We start from the raw sequence: 24,395 nt of genomic DNA on the forward strand, positions 1-24,395 counted from the left end.
ATACAAAAATTCATGGACAAGGAAGGAGCTTTGATATTCTGTTATTTATTATGCTTCGGTGGTTACACGATTTCTAAACCTTTCTTTTTTACCTTGTTCTATATTTTACTCTATTTGAGTTTGTGAAAAAACCTACCTACACATGTCAGCTCTAGGTGGTGGCCTGGTGGGACTTGGGAGTAAAGCAGTTGAAGATAAGCAATTTTTTGACAGCCATCTTGCTCTGTGTTACCGAATTGAACATATTCTTACATTGTCGCGTTTGCGTTTCTTATGTTCTCCCCAATCTTCATAATAGATCAACTTTTCAAGTTCATAAGAAACGGCCTTTCCTTATGAATTTCTCATTTTATTTTATTCAGAAATTTCTTTCCTTGTCTTGTGTAAAGAGAGGATGAATCTTTCTTATTTCTATGCATAATTGCATGGTTTTGCAGAGGACAGAAGGTACCTATTGACAAACTTGTTTGTAGAAAGAACTCCATTTTCTTTATAAATTTCATAATTTGGCTTATTTCATTCTTAGCCAAAAAAACATGAAGCGACGAAGCCATGTTATGTGCAACGGAAATGCTGTATCTTGTGAGGGAGTATCTCCCGAATTGCTCGCGAAGCGTATTCCATCCACTTCCACTCATTTATTGACTCACATTATTTCAACCCACCTCCCGTGTATTCCAGTTGCCTTGATGTATTTCAATTTCGTGATGCCCTCATGATGTTTTCCTTCGCTGAATACAGCATTGCAGTTTTTGTAATTATAATCCACACTAAACAGTCTTGTCATTTTTCTTTAATTGTTAATATTAATTTGATCATCTCAACATGCCAACACTATTCTGTATTATGCAACTTGAGGCAATATCTAATCATCTTCAAGCAATTTTATTGCTCATTTATCTTGTTAATTGACACGGTTCGGTTGTTTTACTTGCATTTTTACTCAATACTTCGTTGCTAGTAAAATTCGTGCATTTTTACTCAATACTTGGAGTACATTAAAATAGCATTATTTGTGTGTTTCAGTATCTTTGTTGTTGTAACCAAACACAATTTTTGACTTTTTAAATTATTACTGTGATTTTTTTTATGTGAATCAACAATTTAGCTCTCGTGTTATATATTGGACAAAATAAATTCATGTTTTTGTTGACGCACACCTTTGATTGATTTCTTTTACCTCATACCTCATAATTGCAATTATGCATCCTAGATTTTGGAATATTATCATTACACACAGCAAACTCTAATGTCATTGGCTGTCCGAAAGGCTTCTGAATCATCAAATACGGCTAGAAATTTTGAATTGACTATTGAAGTTATTTATAGAAATAATAAAGTCAATGGATTATCAAAGTTAGGAAATTTCACATATTGGTTTTGCTACAAACTTGGGTGTCTTTGCTGTGGCCGAAGTGGAAGTAGGAAATTTTATACATTTTACACACCACTAAATTTAGTAAAAAGAAATAAGAATAAGAATATTTAGACATATACAATTTTGATCTAGGATTTAGATTATTAAAACAATCAAAACATGAGGACTAATCAGATTATTAAAACAATCAAAACATGAGGACTAATCTTGTAGCAGAACATAAACATAGTCTCTATTAGACAAGAAAAGAAATCAAACCACATAATAGAAAAGAAGAAACATAACAGAATTATAATTAAAATTCTTCTACATTCTTGTACAAAAGACGACACAATTCTCTGGCAAAGAGCATAGCATAACATGGTCTCAACCTATCAGTAACTGCTCCTCTATTCTCAGGCCAAGAGCATAGCATAACATGGTTTCAATTTATCAGTAACAGCTCCTCTTTCCTTTTCTCAAGACGCTCTTTTTCTTCTTCAATCAGCATCCACCGCTTCCTTTTCTCTTCATGCTCCTTGAAGAGTTCAGCAAACTCTTTCTCATGCTTCAAGTATGCATGCTGATAGAGAGACATTGATCCTAAATAATTAAAATATGCACATAGAAACTAAATTTATGAAAGTTTAAGAGAAAAACTTGCCTTATCGGGTATAATTGGACACCACTTGAGGTCTATTGTATCTATATCTTTCAGCTTGTTATAGACTGTTTATTATTCCATATGAAACAAGAGAAGAAACAACCATAAGCTGAGGTTATTTGATCAAATGCAAACACAGCAGAGAGAGTTACCTTCCAACGTCTTTGCGTAAATCGGGCATTTGATTTCTTTTGGCTTCTCACCATCATAAAGAAGCTCTCCATCAGTACTTTCTACTTTTTGCTCCTTTGGCTTCTTCCCATGGAGAAGATCCTCCTTTGTGCTTTCTACTTTTTGCTCCTTCCGCTTCTTCCCATGAAGAAGTTTTCTTTCTATTGTATTGATGAAATAAGAAACCAAAGGGTGAGGTTGTTATTTGAGATTCATCGAATCAAACAGCAAAAGAATAATTTTATGAAAATAGGATTAGGTTGAATTACCCATTTGTGGCGGCGTCGCTTGTGAGGTGCTCACTGGGGCTAGGCTGCTGGTAACGTTCCTTTAAATAAATTCCAACCACAAATACAAAAATAACAACAATAAAACCAGGAACATGTTAGTATATAAGTTTCTCTAAAAAAATATACTCCCTCCGTCCCTCAATAGATGACTAGTTGACTCTGACACACTTACCAATGCATATGTTTTATCTTTGATATCTTCAATTATCTATTAAAAAAAATTATAAAAATTTAATAGTTTAAAAATATTCATTGAGACGAATCCAACAACATCTTAATATTATTTATCTTTGTGAATTAGTAGAAAAGTATGATCAAAGTATGTCAAGTCAATAATATATATTGTCAACTAGATCATCTATTAAGGGACGGAGGGAGTAATAAAAAGAAACCCGAAGTTACAAATAGAATAATTATGTTAGCCAATCAACAAACACCCTTGAAAATAAACAAAAATTAGATTGTCACACACAAAATTGGAATCCCCAATTCATAGGTTTGAAACCCTAATCCCAGGAATAAGACAAGATTGGAATATCTCCAAACAACACAGAACAGATTGAATTGATAAAGAAACATACAAGAAATTCAAAGGTTTAATTCCATCACAAAACATTCTATTTCACATAAAAAAAAAAAAAAATCAATTCAAAGGTTACAAACCCTAATCTCACAAATTTGAGAAGATTCGAATCAAACAGACATAATAGATTCAATTATCAACTAAAATTGAAAACGAATGAAAATACCTCAAATATGATGAGGACAATGAAGAAAGAGGGAGGGATAAAAAAACCAATGAAGAAGGAAGTAAAGGAAGAACTCTGAAGGCGTGGATTTTTTATACTATTGCTTATATTCTCCAGAAGTATCTTCGGTGAAAATTTGTTTCAGAATTACAAAAAATAAAATAAAACTATACAAGAAAAAAAAGATTTGTTTCAGAATTAGACCAATAGATAAAGGGGAATGCTAACACACACCCACCATAATTTTTAGATGGTGTGCATTAGCATCCTACACCCATCTACTTTTGACAAAAAATAACTCTTTTCCCTTTTATTATTGAAAAGCAAATAGCAAGGCCAGCTACGTGCCACCGTATTGCCTTGTCAAAGGAACTTCACGCGCGCCGTATCCCATTTGAGGGCAGTTCACAGAGGATGGAAGGTCGGCATCGGAACTACATGTCGACGGAACGGCACTGTACCAACGCTTGTTGAGGGTGTGGTGAGAGTTTTTTTATGACACGGCCGACCATGTTGTTTTGATCAAGAATATTAAGAACTGTTTTTTGGTTTGGAATTCGGCTGGTTTCAATTGCTTGCGGTTGGTTTCCATGGCTTATCCATCTTTTTTTTTTTTTTTTGACGTGGTGAAGGTTTTTTAAGAAAGAGAGAGAAACTAATATATTGAGAAACTACTTAAAAGGACACCCATTTAGGGACAATTAAAAAAGAGAAAAGGGGTAATTTTTGTCAAAAGTAGATGAGTGTAGGATGCTAATGCACACCTTCTAAAATTATGGTGGGTGTGTATTAGCATTCCCCATAAATAAATTGGATAATTATATAAAGCTATTGAATCCTCAGAATTCACTTTTCTGGTTTTTGCAATCAGTAGCTATGTCCAAGTCGAAGAAGCGGCGATCATCGATTCCAATAGAAGAGCGCAACAAGGTTAGCTCCCTTCCGGACTCGATTATCTATCACATTCTCTCCTTTCTCCCAACCAAAGACACCGTCGCCACAAGCATCCTCTCCAAGAGGTGGAAACCATTATGGCTCTCAGTCTTCACTCTCAATTTCACCGATCACATAATCTTCACGAAAACAACCACTATTTGCAGTATGGTTTACTCAGTCATGCTATCGCGCGACAACACACATCCAATACGATCATTCCGCTTCAAATGTTGTTTTAGATACGACCAACCCAACCAAGGGCGGAGCCACCCCCCATCTAGCCTGGGCCAGCTCCAACTTTCTTTGTAACAAGTCCAGCCATTACTAGAAGTTTTAACTTTTCCTGCGGATTTTTGTGTAAATTCCACAGGAAACACATTTCCTGCAGATTTTGCCAAGAATTTAGGTTCCTAGGTGAGATAATACCTTAGGATTTTAGGATTCGCAGTAAAAATATATCCGCAGAAAATGTGAAATTATTCGTAAAAAAGACGCGATAAATTTTTTGCGCGACTCTATCATTCTTGACTCCGCCACTGAACCCAACAATATCACCAAACTTATCATTGCAGCGATACAAAGACGAACTGAAACCCTTGAACTTAACATGTTGTTTCATACTTTCGACTTGAAATTAGCTTCCAACATATTCACTTGTAGGACACTTGCTGTTCTCAAATTAAAACGCCTAACAATCGTCAAAGACATTCCTCAAATAAATAGTACTATTTCACTACTCAAAACTCTCCACTTGGATGGTGTTTATTTCAACACTCATACACAGCTCATCGACTTTCTATTATCCTTTCCCCTTCTAGAGGAATTGCAAACAAATAATGTAAATGTATATCCTTTGAGGGAGTTTGTTCCTAAAACAGCAGACAAGATCAAATGCTTGCCCAATTTGGTGACATCCAAGCTTTCTGATAACAAACCTATTCCTCTCTTCCTGCTTTCCAGAGCACGTAGTCTCAGTATAAAGATGGTAAGTAATAGTTTGTTTCATTTTACAAAACAAATCACAATATCATGATTGCTTTCTAATTTTCTCTCGTCTTTGTAATTCATGCAGACATGGCCCCATTATATCCAAGTCCCCATCATTGAAAATTTAGGTCTTAATAAAAACAGATTTTATAAAACATGTTCAACAATTATAAATCGATAGCGGAAGCAAACAAAACATTGAACATGATTATGATCGGATCTATGACATGTTTGATTTATCAAGGATATTAAGAATCAGGGGTATTAAGAATACCTGGATAAAACTTTCATGGTAGTCATCTTAACAACAACAACAAAGATGAGAAGGTGTGATGATCTGAAACACACAAAATATGGTTAGCGGCGGCTGATTTGGTTCTTCCTCAACCGGTACCTAGTTCTCTTCAGATGGGGAGAAGAGAGAGTTTGCCATGTACGGTGTATTGAGGACCATAGCCTCTTTTTTATATTGGACGATCATTAGGGTTTCCCATTATTCTGTTAATGGGTCATCCGGACATTGTAACGCCCTCTTTAATTATTTGATTATTTAATGAGTTTAGAATATACTTATATGATTTGTATGATTTATTTTGATGAGTGGTATTTTGTTATGTTATATGTTGGTAGTTATTAGTATAATATATATATTATTTGTTGTAGAAATATATATAATTTGTTATAGAAATATATATGATTTGTTGTAGAAATATATATAATTTGTTGTAGAAATATATGTTATTTAGTGTGGAAATATATATATGTTATAGAGATATATTTGTTATTTGTTATTTGTTATATATATTAGAATAGAATATTAAGATTTGGATTTAAGAGAAAAACAAGTAGGTTAAGGATTTTTATAAATAGGAGAGACCTAGTTTAAAAAAAAAAAAAGAACGTACGATCAATTTTGGAGAAAAGGGAGAAAAATCCAAGAGAAGGGAGAAGCACCTAGAGAGCTGTGATTTTCATTGTTAAGGTAAGGGTGAGACTAACTTTGCAATTCTATTAAGTATGTGAATCAATGGTTAGGTTTAACATGAAGTAGAATGAGTTTTAGAGAAATCGAAAAGTAGGTTAAAATTGAGGAACTAATGATTAAACGGTGGAAGCTTGTTAGATTGACGTAGAAATTGTTCCTAGACCTTAGATAATGATTATGATGAATTCTGGAATCAAGGTTAGGCTTAAAACCATGAGAATTAGTGATTTTTGTGAAAAACTACACTTCTGCCCGTAGCGACATTCATCGCTCGCCTCCCGAGTTATGATCCTCTCCACGGCGAGTGATGAACTTCATCGCTCGCCACACGAGCAACCTTACCCGCCTCGCGAGTTGCACGTCGCAGCTCGCCATAGCGAGCAGATGAACTCGCCATAGCGAGCTTGACCAGGGAGCTTGCAAGATTTCGTGATTTTGACTTTTGAGTTGATCCTTAGATGCTTTTGAGTGCCTGAACATGTTTAATAATGATTAGGAAAGAATGTAGAATGAGATTGAACCTGGATTAATTAAGAATGAACTTTTTGGAAGCTGACCTGAACTCGCCATGGCGAGTAGAGGCTCTCGCCTCGCGAGTTGCCCAATTACAGAAGCCTTGTTTAGGATTTTGCGATCTTTGTCGCACGAGTCGTTGAGAGTTGAACCTTGGGGTAGTTATGAATATTGTATATAATATTAATGATGATTTGTGAAGCTGATTTATGATGATTTGATGTTGTTAGATTGTGATATAATTGTATATGCATTACTTGAATTATATGTGAATAATTGAGACGTTGTTGACTTGCATTTGATATTATTATGTCTTGTTGTTTTTGTATACTGTTATGTTGCTGTTGTTATTTAACTAAGCTGCATGAGTCGGTCTAAGATGAAGGATGATGTTTCAATTTATTGGATTTGTATTAAGAAGTCGATGTTCTAAAATGTTAAGAAGTTGAGTCCATTGCATACGCATAATACGAGATGGGAGAGAGCTTGATGCTCTGTAATGTATATTTATACATAATACGCGATGGGAGAGGGCTTGATGCTGTGAGAGCCTATTTACGCTCAATACGATGAGGGCTTGATGTCCTAAATGGTACCACATGCATATAAGAGGTCTAAGTTGCATAGTCAAGTTGGAGTCGCATTTGTCGAGTCAAAGATGTTTAAGTTACCAAGTTGTTGAAGCTGTGATTCTTTATATGAACTATTAAAGATGTGATATATGATATATTAATGTCTATGATGAATATTATGATGAATTTAGGTTGTTAAATATAATTGTTGAATTATATGTTTAATATTATTGTTTTGTGAAATCTCACCCCTTCTGCTTGGAAATGTTGCTCTTCGTATGAATAACTTGCAGGTAACCAAGAATAGTTGATGTCGTGTGAGCTTTCTCTCTCGTGTGTCTTAGGTGCTCTGATACGTAACAGGATGAGAACTTTGTTGCATGCTTTTCTATTCCTTACGTATTGCTTATGAATTTACATGATTAAGTTGTTAATTGAATTTTTATGAGATATTTATGAAGAGGCCTTCGTGCCAAAGACTGTTTTAGTTATTGAATAAATTCCGCTGCGAAGTATTAAAGATTTTGTTATTGAATTTTAAAGGATAAATAGTTATTTATTCAGTTTATGATTTTAAGAAAAGAATGTGACATTCCGTTTATGTGAATACTCTGATTATTTTTATGTTGGGAAAACGGGGTGTTACAGACATCCACTCATTGAGTTCATATCAACTAATTAAATATTCAATTAATTATCCAATTAGAAATCTAATAGCCTTATTACTTAATTTGATCACTAATCAACTAAGGCTCACAATTGATAAATAACTAATATAATTATTGTTATGATATTTGCCCATATTGAAATATAATAAATAATAAAATATTCCAACACCCATTTTTTACAATCCAACTCAAATGGAGCTATTCTCTAACTTAGAGCATAAAAGTTGGCCTAAAAAGTGGATGTCATTGCTAGAAATGCTTCAACACAGTCCAAAGCTTCAACATCTTATCATTCATGAGGTTTCACATATAATTTGATTGATTTCCTGATATTTTATTTATTTTGTTTAACATTACCTCTACCGATCTTAACTTTTGTTTCTGTTTTTGTGGAAATTTACTTATTGTTAATAGGAGATAGAAAATGGGATAGAGAATGGAAATGATGACAATGATGATGAGGACGTTTGGGAGGGCCCAAAGATTGTTCAAGAATGTCTTTCATCTCAGCTCAAAACTTGCTTGTTTAAGAATTATAGAGGCAAAAAGTGCGAGCTTCAATTTGCAGAATATGTCATGCGCGCAGTTCAAAAGTATTAAGTAACATGATAATTCACAGTGCTTGTTCCATAGATTTAAATGCCAAACACCAGATGTTACAGAAATCATCTTTGTATCCAAGGGGATGTAAACTTATATTTGAATGATGATGGGAGGTTAGGATTTATATAAAGCCTAGTGCTTTTCATCCCTATAATATATGTCATTTCCGCTTTTTGCCTCTATAAACTTTTCGGTTTGATTTGCACCTCGTAAATTTTTTTAACACCCCTAATAGATCATTTTCAGATTTTTTTTTCAAAAAATTTTGGTTTTTGAAAAATTCATGCCTTTCTCGTATACTACATTAAAGTAACATTATTTGTGTGTTTGAGTATAAATAAAATTCTTCTGCATCATAGAGCCAAACTCTTGTACAAAAGACGACACGATTCTCTGGCCAAGAGCATAGCATAACATGGTTTCAACCTATCAGTAACTGCTCCTCTTTCCCTTTTTCAAGACGCTACTTTTCTTCTTCAATCAGCATCCGCTTCTTTTCCTCTGCATGCTTCTTGAAGAGTTCAGCAAACCTTTTCTCATGCTCCAAGTATGCATGCTGTTAGAGAGACATTGATCCTAAAGAATTAAAATATGCACATAGAAACTAAGAGAAGAAACAACCATAAGCTGAGGTTATTTGATCAAATGCAAACACAGCAGAGAGAGAGAGAGAGAGAGAGTTACTTTCCAACGTCTTTGCATCATAAAGAGCTCTCCCTCAGTACTTTCTACTTTTTGCTCCTTTGGCTTCTTCCCATGGAGAAGTTTTCTTTTTATTGTATTGATGAAATAAGAAACACCAAAGGGCGAGGTTATTATTTGAGATACATCAAATCAAACAGCAAAAGAATAGTTTTATGAAAATAGGATTAGGTTGAGTTACCCATTTGTGATGAGGTGCTCATTGGGGAGAGTCTAGGCTGCTGGTAACGTTCCTTTAAATAAATTCCAACAGAGGACAATTAATAATTAGTTAAAAGTGGCAAAAACAAATGTAAAAATAATAACAATAAAATGAGGAACATGTAGTATATAAGTTTCTTTAAAAAATAAAAATCTACATGAGAAAAAAAGATTTGTTCCAGAATTAGACCTAAGGATGGGAATATGCTAGTCCGAGTTAGGCTTTGCAAGGCCTAAGTCTGACCTGCCATATTTTTTTAAAGTCTAAGTCTAACCTGCGGTCTGTCATAGGCCTACTTTTTAGGTCTGAGAATATATACATCATTAGAATACGAATGATGTATATATGCAGTATAGGCCTCCTATCGTATTCGTATTTCACTGTTCATATATACATCATTTTTTTTATAATTTTTTTTTTTTTTTATGTTATTCCTTGTAACGTTTCTCTGCAAGATCACTCACCGGCAACTTCGAATGCTGCCACCATGAGAGATGTTGGTCATGAGACAAATTTGGAGGTCAAAAGATAGAGAGAGCGACGGAGGAAGCCGACGGCGTGATGGGGAAGCGACGGTGGTGGTGGTGATTGAAGGTGAGGTCTAAGATTGAAGGTGCGAGGAAATGACGAATGTGATGGATGACGGCGACGGTGTTGAGGATGGCGTGATGGAGTGGTGGTGTTGAAAACGAAGGGTGTGATGGTGAGGACGGTGGTGGTGGTGATTGACAAGAACGATGGTGGTGGTGACCGATGAGTAGGGTGAGGTGGTGAGGTCAGTGGTGGTGAAGATTGTAGTTGCAGTGAGAGATGAAAATAGATCGTGTAAGAGAAGAAGTGTGTTTGGCCACACGTTTTTTCAGCCAAACCTCCGTTTCCATTCTCAAACGCGGTTTCCCCATTTTTTGTCTTGTTTGGATGAATAAAAACTGAATCTAGAAAACGCAGTTCAGAGCTCAAAACGCCATTTCCAATGACGCTGGTGTTCCTAGCTTTCACGGCGGAGGAAACGTGGTTTTGGATTTAATTTCTCAAGTGGAAGGTACTTTACCAAAATACCCATGATATCTTCTCCATTTTCCTACATAAACATGTTTCTCAGCAAAGCAAACATCTTTCTTCTTCTTCTCCTAATTACCCATAACGCATGGATTGCAGATCTATCCTAATTTTTCAGATTTGCAGAAGAAATAGAGAGAAGAGGGGAAAACATGATAAATTAAACTTCAAACAAAGAAAATAAATCAAAGTTTCTATTCTTACTAAGTGCTTTTATGGAGTTGTTTTTTGGGTTTATGCAATGAGTGCCTGAGTGGGAGTAAGATTTTCTCTTGGTTTTGAGAAGACAAAGGATAACGGGTAAGGGATAAAGGTCGGATCCTTTTTATTTATTTTTTCATAAAATGCCCAATTTTAAACAAAAAAGTTGAAGTTTATTTATTAGTTTTTTTAGGGAATTTATTAGTTATAATAATAATAATAATTACAACCTATTTTAGTAATATTTTAAAACTAATTATAAATCATTACCTAAAATGATAAAAATATATTAATTATAACTCTTATTAATTAATTAATATTATTTAAAAATGAATTTTTGAAGCACTAAAAATCCATTTATGACAACTTGAAATAATTATCTAAAATATAGATGAGATATTTAGTTATAAATACAATTAAAAGGGTAAGTTGGTCTTTACGCATTTAAAATCAATTTTGATTCAAACTATCCAAACAACATCCACTCATAAGAATCACTTTTAAGTGAGTGTATCCAAACATAATCAATTCACCTCAAACTCACTTTTAACCAAAATCAATTCTCTCAAACTCAATTATATCAAAATCAATTTTCACCGCCGCCGTATCAAACACACACGAAGAGGAAGGAAGGAATAGAAGGGAAGAAGTGGGTGAAAATACCAAGTTGCCCCTATGTTTAAAATTATATTACCGTTTTGCCATTGGTGTCTAGTATTTGTCTTAAAATATGTGTTTACTCTCAAACCATAATCCCACAAATAAGAGAAGATTGAAATATCTCCAAATTGAATTGATAAAGAAACATACCAAAAAAAGACAGAAAATCAGTGTGATGGAGGATTTAATTCCATCGCAAAACATTCTATTTTCACATAAAAAAAAAAAGGTTACAAACCCTAATCCCAAAAATTCAAGAAGATTCGAATCAAATTGACATAATAGATATAATTATCAACTAGAATTGAAAAGGAATGAAAATACCTTATATATGATGAGGACGATGAAGAAAGAGGGGGGGATAAAAAAAACCAATGAAGAAAGAAGAAAACAACAAACTCTGAAGGCGTGGATTTTTTTATACTAATACTTATATTTTTCAGAAGTATCTTCGGTGAAAATTTGTTTCAAAATTACAAAAACTAAAATAAATAAAAATTCTATATAAGAAAAAAAGTTTTGCTTCTATCTTTATGTTTAAGGGGATGTAAGGAAATTTTACCCTATACCCCTGCATCTTTACCTTCACCCTACAAATTATAAAAAAATCCATTATTATCCTTTTGTCATATAACTTTTTGCACAATTATTTTTCACCCTCACTTTCAACATTTCCAAATCCATATGAGTTCACCCCACATGTATGTATTTTCTGGAAACGTTTTTTCAACATTTTCAGTCATAATTTTTGTCCCAAAAGCAGTGAAAACTATTCGGTAAATTCATTTTATTATTGTTTAAATTATCGATGCCATGGAACCCATGGTTAAATGCTTAATTCTACATCTGTAAGATTGTAATCAATGACTTATTTTAATTGATTTTGGGCATGAAAGAGAACAATATTACCGGGTATTAGATTTACATAAAAACGCTAATCAAATCAGGAATGCATCAAAACACAGCAAATGAATACTCATGATTAGCCGAGCAAAACAAATTTATGATTAACGAACAGAACTAACAAATTCATGATTAAATCACTATATTGAGATGATGATGGAACATGATGAAAACCCAGACAAACTTAAAATCTTATAATCTCTTTTTCGGACGATCACACAAAATAAAATGCTGAGAAATCCTCTAAAAAAACTGAAATTTTTTAATTTTATAAAAAGGTAAATTAGGTAGTTCAGATAAAATGTAGGGGTGAAAGTATAACTAAAGGGATATAGGGTAAAATTTCCGGGGTGATGAGGGGTGGCTAGGATATATTATTCTGTATCTCTAGCTTTTTTTGTTTGATTCTAGCGCGAGTCGATGGTGTTTGAAAGACAATAACTCTGCCTTATTTTTTCCTCTATGTTATATGCATTTTCAATTATGTACTGGCGGCTTTCATGCAATTAAAATTCATTCAGTTTTGTACCAAAATAAAATAAAAAAATTCATTCAAGTTCCTCGCAACTTTTCCTTTCCTTCTGTTACCAATTGTTTTTTATTTTAGTTATCTCGGTCACTATCATTTTCTAGCAGTTGTTTATTACATATTGATTACCATGCATAGCTACGTGGATAGAAGGGTGTAAATTATGAATTCTTGTTTTTAAGTTTGCCACAGTGCAGATCCGTTCCTAGAGTGTTACGGGCATTAAGCATAATATGAAAAAGGATCCTTACAACATAATGCATCATAATTTTTTTAGCTCATAGTTGTGTTTTTTTGCTTTTCATTTCGTTTTTTTATTTTGCTTTTCACTATAAAATAAATGTTTTTTTTAGACAACATCTGAAAATAAATTAAATATTCTATATACACCAAAACAAAATAAAAATACCGAAGAAGTAGAGAAAAATAGCACATGTGAAGTAGACTGAAATTTTAGCACCCTATTTTCAACTAAAATAGAATTTGCTTTGTTACGAAAATTATCCCAATTTCTTGGATAATAAATATCGTCGATATTTTTAATATTAGTGAAGTACATTATTAGGAGCAAAGGGCCCAAAAAATATCACCAATTTCTTCGATAATAAATTTTTGAGCATATTATCAAGAACAACCAAATTTTTTTATAGGAGGGTGTATATAGAAAATTTTGTGTTACATGGGATATATATAGCAAATCTCACTAAAAGAGCCAAAAATACTAACAGATATCAGCTCATTCCTTTATCATGTCAGAGTTTGGGCCTTTGAAGAGAATTTTTCTATATATACCCTCCGAAATCCAAATATTTCTATATACACCCCCCTTACCTTAAAAATTATTTTGGGCCCCCTATCGGCATGGGCCCTAGGCCGTCGCACTCGTGGCCTATGCCCTAGGGCCGGCCCTGCCACAGTGTACTTTTTTTTTTGGTATAGAACCAAGAGACCGAATAAGTCTAATAGAAGACTCAGATGCGAATTATGACATCAGAGAAGGAAAAATCTTCAGACTTTTCAAAAAAGTCAGCACAACTATTACCTTAGCAGTAAAATAATTTTTTTACCCAATTATATTAACCTCAGGGTGAAACTTCAAATTATCATGCTCTTTGGCCGAAACTAAAGCATTAAGCCATTAACGCAAAAAGAATAAAATCAAGTCCATGTAGCCCCTGTTTGGTTTCCCGGTGGACTGTCCAAAATGTGTGTCTCATCGTATATGCCGTGTGTTTCACATGTTTGGATCGCACTTAGCCGACTCGTGTTTCTCTTTGAACTCGCGTTTCAGGTGAAGCTGGTATCCGTAGCTTTTCAATTTGGACAAATCGATTCTCTTTTCCATAACATGGGTATTGGCTGTTTTGCCCTTCCAATTGTCATAAAAGATTCCCCTTTCCACAACAACATGCATGTTTCTTGATTGTGTGTTTTTTAGGTGATAAACTTCAATTTCAATTTGATGAGAGAACATTATGGAAAGAGAGATGAAATAATTGAAAATTAGTGCTGTAAAATTGGATAATCTGCCATTAAAATTGGTTGGAATTCAAAATTCAATTGTGTTGTGTATAAAGGAAACAGAGCTGTAACTGTATGTGGTGTACACAAAGCAGCAAGAGGGGATGGTGGATTGTGTGGTTAATACTGCGGTGGCTGCATATGAGTAAGACACAAGTACTCGAGTAGTGACGATGAGGTGATTGTGGGCACTGGAACCATCAAATAAGACTCTTCAATGTCAATTTGTAATATGTTAAGAAAATCTACAAATAAATGTTGAGATCCATTTTAGTAATTTACACATCCAAAATCAATTTTGATTCAAACTGTCCAAACAACATATTTTATATAAATCACTTTTGTTAGGGAGTTATCCAAACATAAATCAATTTTTGTTCAACTCATTTCTAACTAAAATCAATTCTACAAAATTAATTCAATCAAAATCAATTTTAGTCACCACATAGACACGCGTAATTTGGAAAGAAATTCCAATTTAAATAGCTCCTCCGGTTTCCAAGTTTTGTTCTCATTTTGCGCTTCTTTTATTTCATTTCTATTCTTCTTCTTCTTCTTCTTCCATGCTCCAAGTATATTTCTACCTCACTCTTCTCGCCGTGCCGTATTGGAACCGCCGTTGATTTCCCTCTATGTCATCACCGAAGCTCAACTGAACCCAAAAAAACACTTATCCTTTCCAATCAACACTTCCCCTTCTTCTTTCTTTTTCTCTTACCAGGTAATTCAATTTTCATTCCTCTCAATTTCCTTTCATTTCACCGTTAAATTCAATCCCCCTTTTATTAGTTTCATATTCGAAACCGATTATCTGTTTAGTTGCTAATTGTGTTACTTCGTCCCAATTCAATTTCAAATAATTCCATTGTTTACCATAGAAAACCCAAAATTAATCGCGTTTTCTCAACTGCAGTATGATATTATAGGATACCAATTTTAAGCTTCTGTATTCATCATGAACCAACCCCTTTTATTTTGGTTCAATTTTGCACTCTACAAAAAGAGGGGTAACAAACCTAACATTATGTCAGCAGCATTCCATTCATGTTTGTAGAGAAACTCATACTGAACCAGTGTTATCAATAGTGGATGGTGTAAAATAGATAATGTATTGAAAAATTTATTTTCTTTGGTCAAGTAGCTTAGTGGCTAGAAATTCACCCCTAAAGTAAATTGTGGGGCATTTGATCCGGGGTTCGAACCCCGGCCCCTGCATACCACAATATCCCTACCAACCTGGACTTGAAAGGTTTACTTATTATGGTAAATATAGGAGTAATAGTAATACTCATTCACTATTCAGTTTTTCCATGTTTGGTACACATGCAGATTCTTTAGTTTAAGTATTAAGAAAAACTAAAATTCTAATATTTTCCACTAGTGCCGGCCGGTATATCAGCCAGCAGATTTTTGAATAGCAGCCACCATGGTCCTAATAGAGAAACTAGGATTAGGATAGCCTCACAGTGTTCATAGTGAATTTTGATAAATCTGATAACATTGTCAACCCTTAGTAAAGTAACCTTAATTTGAGGTACTAAAATTTGCACATTTATAACTTCTTCAATTTCAGACTCATGGAGGCTATCCTATTTGGCTTAACTGATTGTATTTTCTTTCTTCTTATCATGACAGGGATACAAAATGATTGGATCCTTTGTTACGAGGATACTTGTGTATGTTTATGACTGTATAAATTTTTTATCCTTCATATATGATGGGTTTTTGCTGTAATTTTCAAATTCAACTATTTTATATTTCAGTGTTCATGTGTTTGCAGGATGGTTTTTGGTTATGCTTACCCAGCATATGAATGCTATAAAGCAGTTGAAAAGAATAGGCCGGAAATTGAACAGCTACGCTTTTGGTGCCAGTATTGGTATAGTTCCACGAAACCTAACTTTTAAATCATTGGTATATAATGGTGCCACTTTTTAAATTTTCACTTGCAGGATTTTGGTGGCTCTTTTGACGGTGTGTGAGCGAATTGGTGATACATTTATATCATGGTAGAAATACTATCTTGGTTATGTGCAGATAATGCCATGCCCTTCTTTTTCACTGAAAAAATGTTTTATTATGCTTTCTGATTGATTATTACTAAAACTAGCTATCGACTTTTTCTTCTTGAAGGGTTCCAATGTATAGTGAAACTAAGTTGGCATTTTTTATATATCTATGGTACCCGAAAACAAAGGTATGAAATTAATTATTGTGGTTGAATCTGATATAGCTTTATTATTTGCTTCTTTTCAGCTTGATCTTTAACATAATATTATTGCATGTGTTAGGGAACAACATATGTGTATGATTCTTTCTTTAGACCATATGTTGCGAAGCACGAGCCAGATATTGATCGCAACTTGATGGAACTAAAGACACGAGCAGGAGATATTGCAGTTTCGTATTGGCAAAAAGCTGCTAGTTACGGCCAGACTAGAATATTTGACATTTTGCAGTATGTTGCTGCTCAATCAACGCCAACAGCTCGCCCTGCTCAGGTAGCTAAGCATGTGTTGGTTTGTTAACCATGATATTTGAGGTGTGGCTTAACTGCACTGTAATTATTACCAAGTATAGTGTATCAACTTTCTTACATCCATCAGATGTAGACCATGTTGTTCATCCTTCATTCTTTTGTTTTATTCCAATTTTTTTAATAAATAAGAAGTACATTCTAAATTGTGCATATCAGCACAGAATTTAACTAATACCAGTTGAATTGATAAAACTAAGGAAATATATTTTGCACACACAAAACTTGTGCCCAGAATCATTTTCAATTTGTATACTGATTTTTTTTTATCTCATTTCCTTCTCATGCTTTCTCACAAATAAATGACATTGTCTCTTAACAGCAACGACCGGGTGTGAGGGCCCGCCAACCTGCATCCAGCAGTAGTAACCAACATGCTCCTCCAACAGCACCACCAGCTGAGGGGCCAACTCCTCCCACTTCTAGCTCATCTTCAAGCCAGCATCAGAAGGAACTAGCAGAGGAGTTGGGTTCTTCGCAAGTACCTAAAACACTCTCCTCTTTAGCAGGTTTAAATACTCAAAAGAATATTCCTACGCAAGAATCTGGCAACCAATCTGCACCTGCAGAGGCAGAACCAATGCAGATTGAAGCGGCACTTCCGTCATCCTCTTCTGCCAATGAAAACCCTCCTTCAAGCGAAACAATAATGGAAGAAAGCATTAGGGTTACACGGGGCAGACTAAGAAAAACTAGATCAGATGGAACTCATTAGGGCTTCCAAAGTTCCAATGTTTTTCAATTTTTTAGGTGAAGTACGATTTGCTTTGAATTGCTGTAGAATATTACAGTAGTATGCAAGTGAGTTGCCTCAGTTTCCATTCAACTTTTTCTGTTTTTTTTTAAACAAAAATATTTATGAACACTATAGTCTCACTACCTAGAAAATGTGTGATTTTGACCTACCAGTAATTTTATGAGCGAATTTAATTTCCCTAATTTTTATTAAATAATTAAATAATAAAATGAAGTCCATTTAATCTTTGTTTTATATACTACAGTTATAAGAAAAATTCTCCTTTTCAGTGCAAAATCCAACACTGGGACGCTTGATCACTCAAAATAAAATTCTAAATAAATTGAGTTAATTAAGTGTCTACATTTTTTTTGAAGAAAATTCAAAATTAAAATGGTAAATTATACATAATACAAAAAAAAAAAACCACCAAGCCTTTCTTTCCCTCTCCTTTAAAAAAAAAAAACCATGCATTTTTTCCCCCTCAGAAAACAACAACAAATACAAATTAGAGACACAAATACAACACCATGGGTAGTATTGACATTTCAACATTAAAATAAGGGGCAATTTTGTCAAAACAAAACCAACCCTCTTCTTTCGAGTAAATAGTCAAATTCCCCCCTGAAATTGTAAGTTTCGTCAATTACCCCCGAAATTAACAAAACTTCAATTACCCCCTTAAATTGCATAACGTTAATCAATTTACCCCTCCGTCAAATTTTTCTGTTAACTGTTTACGGTTATGATCAAATACCCCCCTTGAAATTTTGCACTTATGTGCAAAATGCCCCCTAAACTTAAAAATTAAAAAAAAAAATCTTACCAAAAATCATACATTTAGTTTTTCAAGTAGTATATTGTACCTATTGTCATAAAAATTCTATTCACAAGAAAATGAATGAATATATGCCAAAGAAATCATGGTTTTGTCATGTGGAGCCTTTTCATTCATATTTCATATTTATCAACAAGCCTTGTTTCTTCTTCCTTCTGCAGATATTAACCTATAAATTTTCTTTATGGACGCACAATTATCAAAAACTTGTGTACTTTATGACTGCATACTCTAACATAATTATCAACTTGTCTCCCCTTTCTTCTCTCTTCTCCAGCGTGTGTCAACCAACGTCGTCAGCATAATCTTCATCGCCGGTCAACTATCGCCTTCACCCATCACCAACGTCGTCAACATAATCTTTATCGTCGGTCATCTCCTCCACGGAGACAACGACGGTGATCGAAATGGGTGAGTTTGTTCTGAGCTGCCATCGTTGAAAAGTATACAAGGGAAGTTGAACAATGTACAAGGAAGGGAATGAAAGAAAATTGTTGCAACCGTGTACAGGAAACAGGGAAGGAAAAGGAAAGGGAAAAAAAAAACTGTGTATACGGTGGCTATATTGTGTCTACAAATTTGTGTCCAGTTATCATTTCTCATTAAATTACGCCAAAATTAAAGTTGTATAAATTTTCCTTCTTCAAATCATAACAATGTTAATTTTTTATAAAAGTTATATATTTTTTATAATATTTGAGTTTAACATTATTCTGCGTTCTAAATTCATCATAAATAAATCCTTTGAAGCTTGAATTAAAATAATAGAATTTTAATTTATTTTGTTTTGGTGGGCAATTTTTTGGTTGAGGTGGACTATGATGGGCGCTGAATCACCATAGAACATTACAGTATTAAACAAAGAGATCACACAGAAAATTAAAACTAAACTTTTTATTTTGTTTGGCTGAGGTAACAAGATGGTTGATTCACCAAGGTACATTCTCATCCTCGAGGTATAGATAGGCATAAACATAAAGGACTTTTCTTCATCTATACTCCATCCTTTCTTATTTTCAACCACGGATTACCAAAAAAAATAAGATTACAAAATTAAATAAAATAAACTTATTGTAATTTAGTATATGTTTATTTTCTATTGTTCTGTTTTTGGCGTCACGGGCACCCTAATGGTATTCGGCAGTCCTAGCTAGTTAAGCAACTGCATGTTCAACAAAGAAAAGAGCTAGCATTTACAGTTTGAAATGTACCCTTTGTGTCATATGCAACAATCAGCAGCCTAACATTTACATATATTGACCATATATATCAGCGATGCCTACTCTAAGCAAATGCGATATCGCAGTTGAACTAATCATTGAGAACTGAAAAGTTCATCTATCTGAGCCAACTGCACTTGTGCTGAACAAAGAGGAAAGAGCATTAATGAACCAGGCCTTCAAATTGGTCAATTTGTATCCTCAATAGAGATAAACCCAAGAATCAAATTCATATAATGAAAGAAAATATTTCTACCGCCACAATTCTGTTAGGCCAACTTGGGGATCTGATTGAAACCAATAATCACCGTCAACCTGCAAAAATACAAGTAAAATGAATTAAAACTTTGGCCTAAAATTTCATTTTTATTTTGCAGTTTTTTGGTTATTAATTAATCATTAGAGGTTCTATTCATACATCCAAATCCGTAGGAGTAATCTGTTGAATTCCAAAAGCCTCTGAGTCAAGCGAATTTAAACTCCCAGAAGGGTTTTTCTGAAAACCTTGGTTTTCTAATAATCCCACACCGTCCATTCTGCAGCCGTTGCTATTCCGTGATGGATCTTCTAGCTTTGCCTGCTTGGCACTCACACCCTCAAACTTGTGGTCGTGCTTGCTTCAAGCATATAAAGGATCAGTTAGAGACAACATGAAATACGGACTTTAAACCAACAATGAAAAAGGATATTAATTATTAACAAGTAAGCAAGGAGAGAACATAGTAATAAAGAAAAAAATATTAGGGTGCAACGTTGCAGAAGAGAAGTACTTCAAGAGGTACAGATTTATCGGTCCAGTTGCACTTCTAACAATCATTCTGTACTGCCTTTGGTGGAAGCCTAATTCCTGCTCATTTGAGTGAGAAGTCAATAAGAAACTTGTTATACTAAACATATTTTAACATCCATATAAGTTGAATCCCACCTCATCAGGATCGGGGACCTCAATGAAACTAGCTTTTGGAGCCTTGATTGTAATAAGTTGCTTATTCTGTAAAAGCAGTTAACAAAAGTGAGTAATAATAATGGATGCACTATATTTATACAAAGTTTTCGATACTTGGAGAAAAAGGACCTGGAAGCATGGAAGGGTAAGAATATCTTCTTTGGTAAAAAAAAGGTACCTAATGATCAAACAAGCTCACTATTACATAAAGTAGCAGTAAGAAATCAAAACTCAAAGGAAAATTTGTCAGAAGTTCTTACTTTCCAGTGTTTTCACCTTCCTCCAGGTTTCTTATAAGCTCCTTTCTTTCACTGAGAATTGACATGATAAATTTCAAGATAAAACAGATAAGTCAAAATAAAACTAACGATATTAGTAGCACCTAGCGAACCTTATACACTGGTCAAGTTTGAATTCCTCGGCATATAAGCTATCAACTTCATCCTGCAATGGACCAAATTATCAGAATTGGACCAAACCATTTCTATACTGCAGAGCATTAATTTGCTAAATAGTATCATATGTTCTACACATATTTGGCATTTAACATTACTATTATTATTATTTTAGGGTTTTGTGGGTAAAGAGTGTTTGGCTAAAGGTTTTATTACCTGAACCTAAGAAAGGGAAAATTGGAACCAAGAAGACTAATTGCTTATGTTTCATTACTATCAGTTTTTAGTAATTTGACAACAGTTTCATCTATTTTATTTATTCATTCATTATATGTTAATTTTTCCAACACGATGATATCAAATCAAACAGCATTTAGATTGCGCATCTGCCTCATCCAACAAACAAAATTAAAAACATCATGTTATATATTGTTATGTAAAAGAGACAAGTCACATAGAAGTATTTCAATCTTGAGGGTTCTACAGAATGCATATATCTTCAGCCCAAAAGTTTCCTTTCGGCGTCAATAAATAATGTCTTCAGCAGCTCAAGTTGCACCTTACTGCTAGTAACTTGTATTTTGTTTAGACCACTGTTATCATCCTCAGCAACCTTAACTGTACTGCTACCAACAAATACTTTGGAGAGATTCTATTTCATCTATAGTATACAAACCGGAGATTCCTAGGTGCAATGTCTAATCGGTGACAAGAAATATGATGCCATGAAGACAATAAGATTCCTGAAACCTATGACTTGGAAGGAAACTAAATAGTATATAAAAAACATGGTTATGAAAAACTGAGTAGAGATGTTTACAATCCTAATTAATCATCCGATCATACCAGATGTGTAAAAGCAGGAAATGTGGAATACATATTAACTAACTGACAAGTAAAAAAAGATTGACAAACCTTTAGAGTATTAACTTGATGCTCCAGTTCTCGTGGCTCAAGTCCATCACATCCCCTGTGAATAAGGCCCATCATCATATATTATCATTTCATTTCATAAACATGATAAAAATCAAACCAATAGTATATACCAAATAAAAATATTAGATATTTACTTCCACCGTATATGGTTCTTTGAAGTTTTCTCTATCAATCCTATTCCTTCAAGAACATTTGTAATGTCATAAATTCTCCTTTTTTGAACCTGAAGACAAATGTCAAATTACTATTATTAAAAAATGTTAAATTATATTATACATGTCTTATTAAAGCACTAGGAGGTGAAGCTCAAAATCAGACCTGCTAATACGAACCATCGGGCATATATACAATGAAAGACAATTTCTATACCTTTAAGATCTCAGCAGTTTTATTTAGATCAAGGGTACCATCCTTAGCCTCATTGATCAAACTGATAAATTTCTTGGTTAGCAATCCTGCAAACAGTACATGATGTAGCTGTTCGTCATAAAAAGAGCTAAATTAATGACAAAAAGTCATAAAAGATCACTTGAGTGTGGACATACCTAAGGAACTGTCATAACGATTGACTGTGGCTGAATTCAGAGAGTCTGATAGGAAAAATCCACCCAACATAAAATAAAAATAATGTGAGAATACAGATAATGATATACAAACCAACGCACATTATCATACTCTAAAAGAAAATTACCTGTATTTGAAATCTGATTGGCAGATTTTGAATTTTTTGAAACTTTTGATTTACCATTATGCTTTCCTCTTGGGTTGGGTTGGGTTTGAAGAAGTGGAGGAAGATTAACAGTGTTGCTCTGACTCGGAAACGCTTCAACGTTACTACTAGTGTGCAAGTTGACATTATTGATTTCATTTCTTTGACTTAACTGCAATAGACAGTTGAATTGAATGCAAGCATTTAAAGTGTGAGCAGAAATTAAATATATAATTTGTAACATTGTTGACTAATATTTGTTGGATACTCATTCTAGATTCTGATATTTATTTATTAAATTAAACCATAAGCAGAGTTAATTATAAGAGTTAGTTGAGCTGAAAACAGAATTGAAATATAAAACTGCTAAATTGAATAAGTATTATGAAGAGCAACAAATTGTAACATTGTTGCTCCCTATAACATAAAAAAAAAAAAAAAAAAAAAAAGAAAGAAAGAGTCACTAAAATTTGTATAACTAATGAATGGATTGAATCTCAATTCTGAAGTGTGCCTAGAACAGTTCTTCTAACAACTAAGGAGTGAGCGGCATATTAATTCCACTTTAAATTCAGCGCTGAACCTCATAGACTAATCCCGGAGAGAATATAACATTGGTGCATTCCTAGGGTTAGATTGAAACACATGAAAGAAGAGATCTCTTAACATCTTCGGTTGATTTATAATATTTGGAGAAAAACATGAAGATATAAATGAATGATCGGAAATTTTTGGTTAAATAATCTGATCCGATCGATATTGTGAAATGAAAGAAAGAAATAAAAATTGGAGAAGGAAAAAGAAGAAGACTTACGGGAAACATAGAAGAAGAAGAAGAAGTAAAAGGAGTGAAATTGAATTGAGAAAAATGAGGAATTTGATCCTCGCTTGGAGTCGACATGAATGATGAACCCAATCAATTTACCCAACAACACTAGTAGTGGCAGCAGTAGTAGTTAATTAATTCATTAAAATAGAGTGAGTAAGGGTTTTAGCGGCAGGAAAGCTATAGTGTTGAATTGAATTTGAGGGGAATAAATGAAAATAAAATCCTATTACGCGATAAAATAAAATAAAAAAAATTGAATGAATATTTTCTCTCAATGGGAGCGATAAGTCATGCGATGTGAATGAGATTGTCCAAAGCTAACAGAAGATGATGAAGAAGAAGAAGAAGAAGAGGAGGAAGCGGTGGGTGTATTGTTGTATTTGTATGAGTTCGAATACACACGCCACCCCGCCTTTTGTTCCTCTCTCTTCTCTTTGGGCCTATTTATTTTTCTACCTTCTCTCCCTGGGTCTGGGCCTCCTTCTCCCTTTGAAATTCAAACCATCCATTAAAAAATTAAATAAAAAATCAAATATTTTTTTTATAGATGATGAGTCATGACGATCCTCTTCATTTTTCTCAGTTACTATAATTTTTAAAATATAAATACAAATGTGTCATTAAGTGAGTCAAAAAAAATTATATAACAACTATAGTAGTAGTAATAGAGCAAATAAATGATGAGAATCTTAACTCATGAAAGATATCTCTTTTTTCGTCGCTATAATTCTTAAAAATCACTTTCTGTTTAAATTTATCCATCTAGATAGAGATAAAAAAAAATATACACCCTTTTACCTGAATCTATCCATTGAAATGCGAGAAAATAATAAAAGTGACCATCCTCTCCTTTTTTTTATCACCAATGATATTGAACATCTCTAATAAGGAGTTTTTTTATTAAATAAAGACATCAACCTATTAAAGATCACATTGGAAGGGAAAAAATGGCAATTAGTTCCACGACAACTATACAAT

At 33.7% G+C, this 24,395-nt stretch overlaps 2 protein-coding genes, 1 long non-coding RNA gene and 1 pseudogene across 3 annotated transcripts; 1 reads left to right on the forward strand and 3 right to left on the reverse strand.

Moving 5' to 3' along the window:
• Window positions 1-1,585: 1,585 nt before the first annotated feature.
• On the reverse strand, window positions 1,586-3,871 carry LOC11442506 (uncharacterized; annotated as a pseudogene).
• Window positions 3,872-8,772: 4,901 nt separating this feature from the next.
• On the reverse strand, window positions 8,773-10,766 carry LOC112419809 (uncharacterized). Its single transcript, XR_003009867.2, has 3 exons — window positions 9,864-10,766; window positions 9,180-9,430; window positions 8,773-9,051 (listed from the first exon to the last, which is right to left on the reverse strand). It is a non-coding gene; the product is annotated as an uncharacterized lncRNA (long non-coding RNA).
• A 3,977-nt stretch (window positions 10,767-14,743) lies between these two features.
• LOC11435492 (putative HVA22-like protein g) lies at window positions 14,744-17,720 on the forward strand. Its single transcript, XM_024777811.2, has 7 exons — window positions 14,744-14,993; window positions 15,908-15,948; window positions 16,053-16,151; window positions 16,225-16,281; window positions 16,406-16,469; window positions 16,564-16,773; window positions 17,131-17,720. The coding sequence occupies exons 2-7, from the start codon at window positions 15,917-15,919 to the stop codon at window positions 17,521-17,523; spliced, it is 855 nt and encodes a 284-aa protein (XP_024633579.1). The 5' UTR covers window positions 14,744-14,993; window positions 15,908-15,916; the 3' UTR covers window positions 17,524-17,720.
• Window positions 17,721-19,435: 1,715 nt separating this feature from the next.
• Window positions 19,436-23,860, reverse strand: LOC11428881 (transcription factor E2FC). The gene is made up of 14 exons (XM_024778176.2): window positions 23,403-23,860; window positions 22,571-22,760; window positions 22,425-22,469; window positions 22,249-22,334; window positions 22,014-22,102; window positions 21,859-21,913; window positions 20,940-20,992; window positions 20,809-20,859; window positions 20,678-20,726; window positions 20,528-20,593; window positions 20,373-20,449; window positions 20,021-20,219; window positions 19,859-19,917; window positions 19,436-19,744 (listed from the first exon to the last, which is right to left on the reverse strand). Exons 1-14 carry the CDS (start codon window positions 23,487-23,489, stop codon window positions 19,717-19,719), a joined length of 1,134 nt encoding a protein of 377 aa, XP_024633944.2. The 5' UTR covers window positions 23,490-23,860; the 3' UTR covers window positions 19,436-19,716.
• Window positions 23,861-24,395: the final 535 nt, after the last annotated feature.

This window comes from Medicago truncatula, chromosome 3, assembly GCF_003473485.1.
Source record: "Medicago truncatula cultivar Jemalong A17 chromosome 3, MtrunA17r5.0-ANR, whole genome shotgun sequence".
NCBI classification, from domain to species: domain Eukaryota; kingdom Viridiplantae; phylum Streptophyta; class Magnoliopsida; order Fabales; family Fabaceae; genus Medicago; species Medicago truncatula.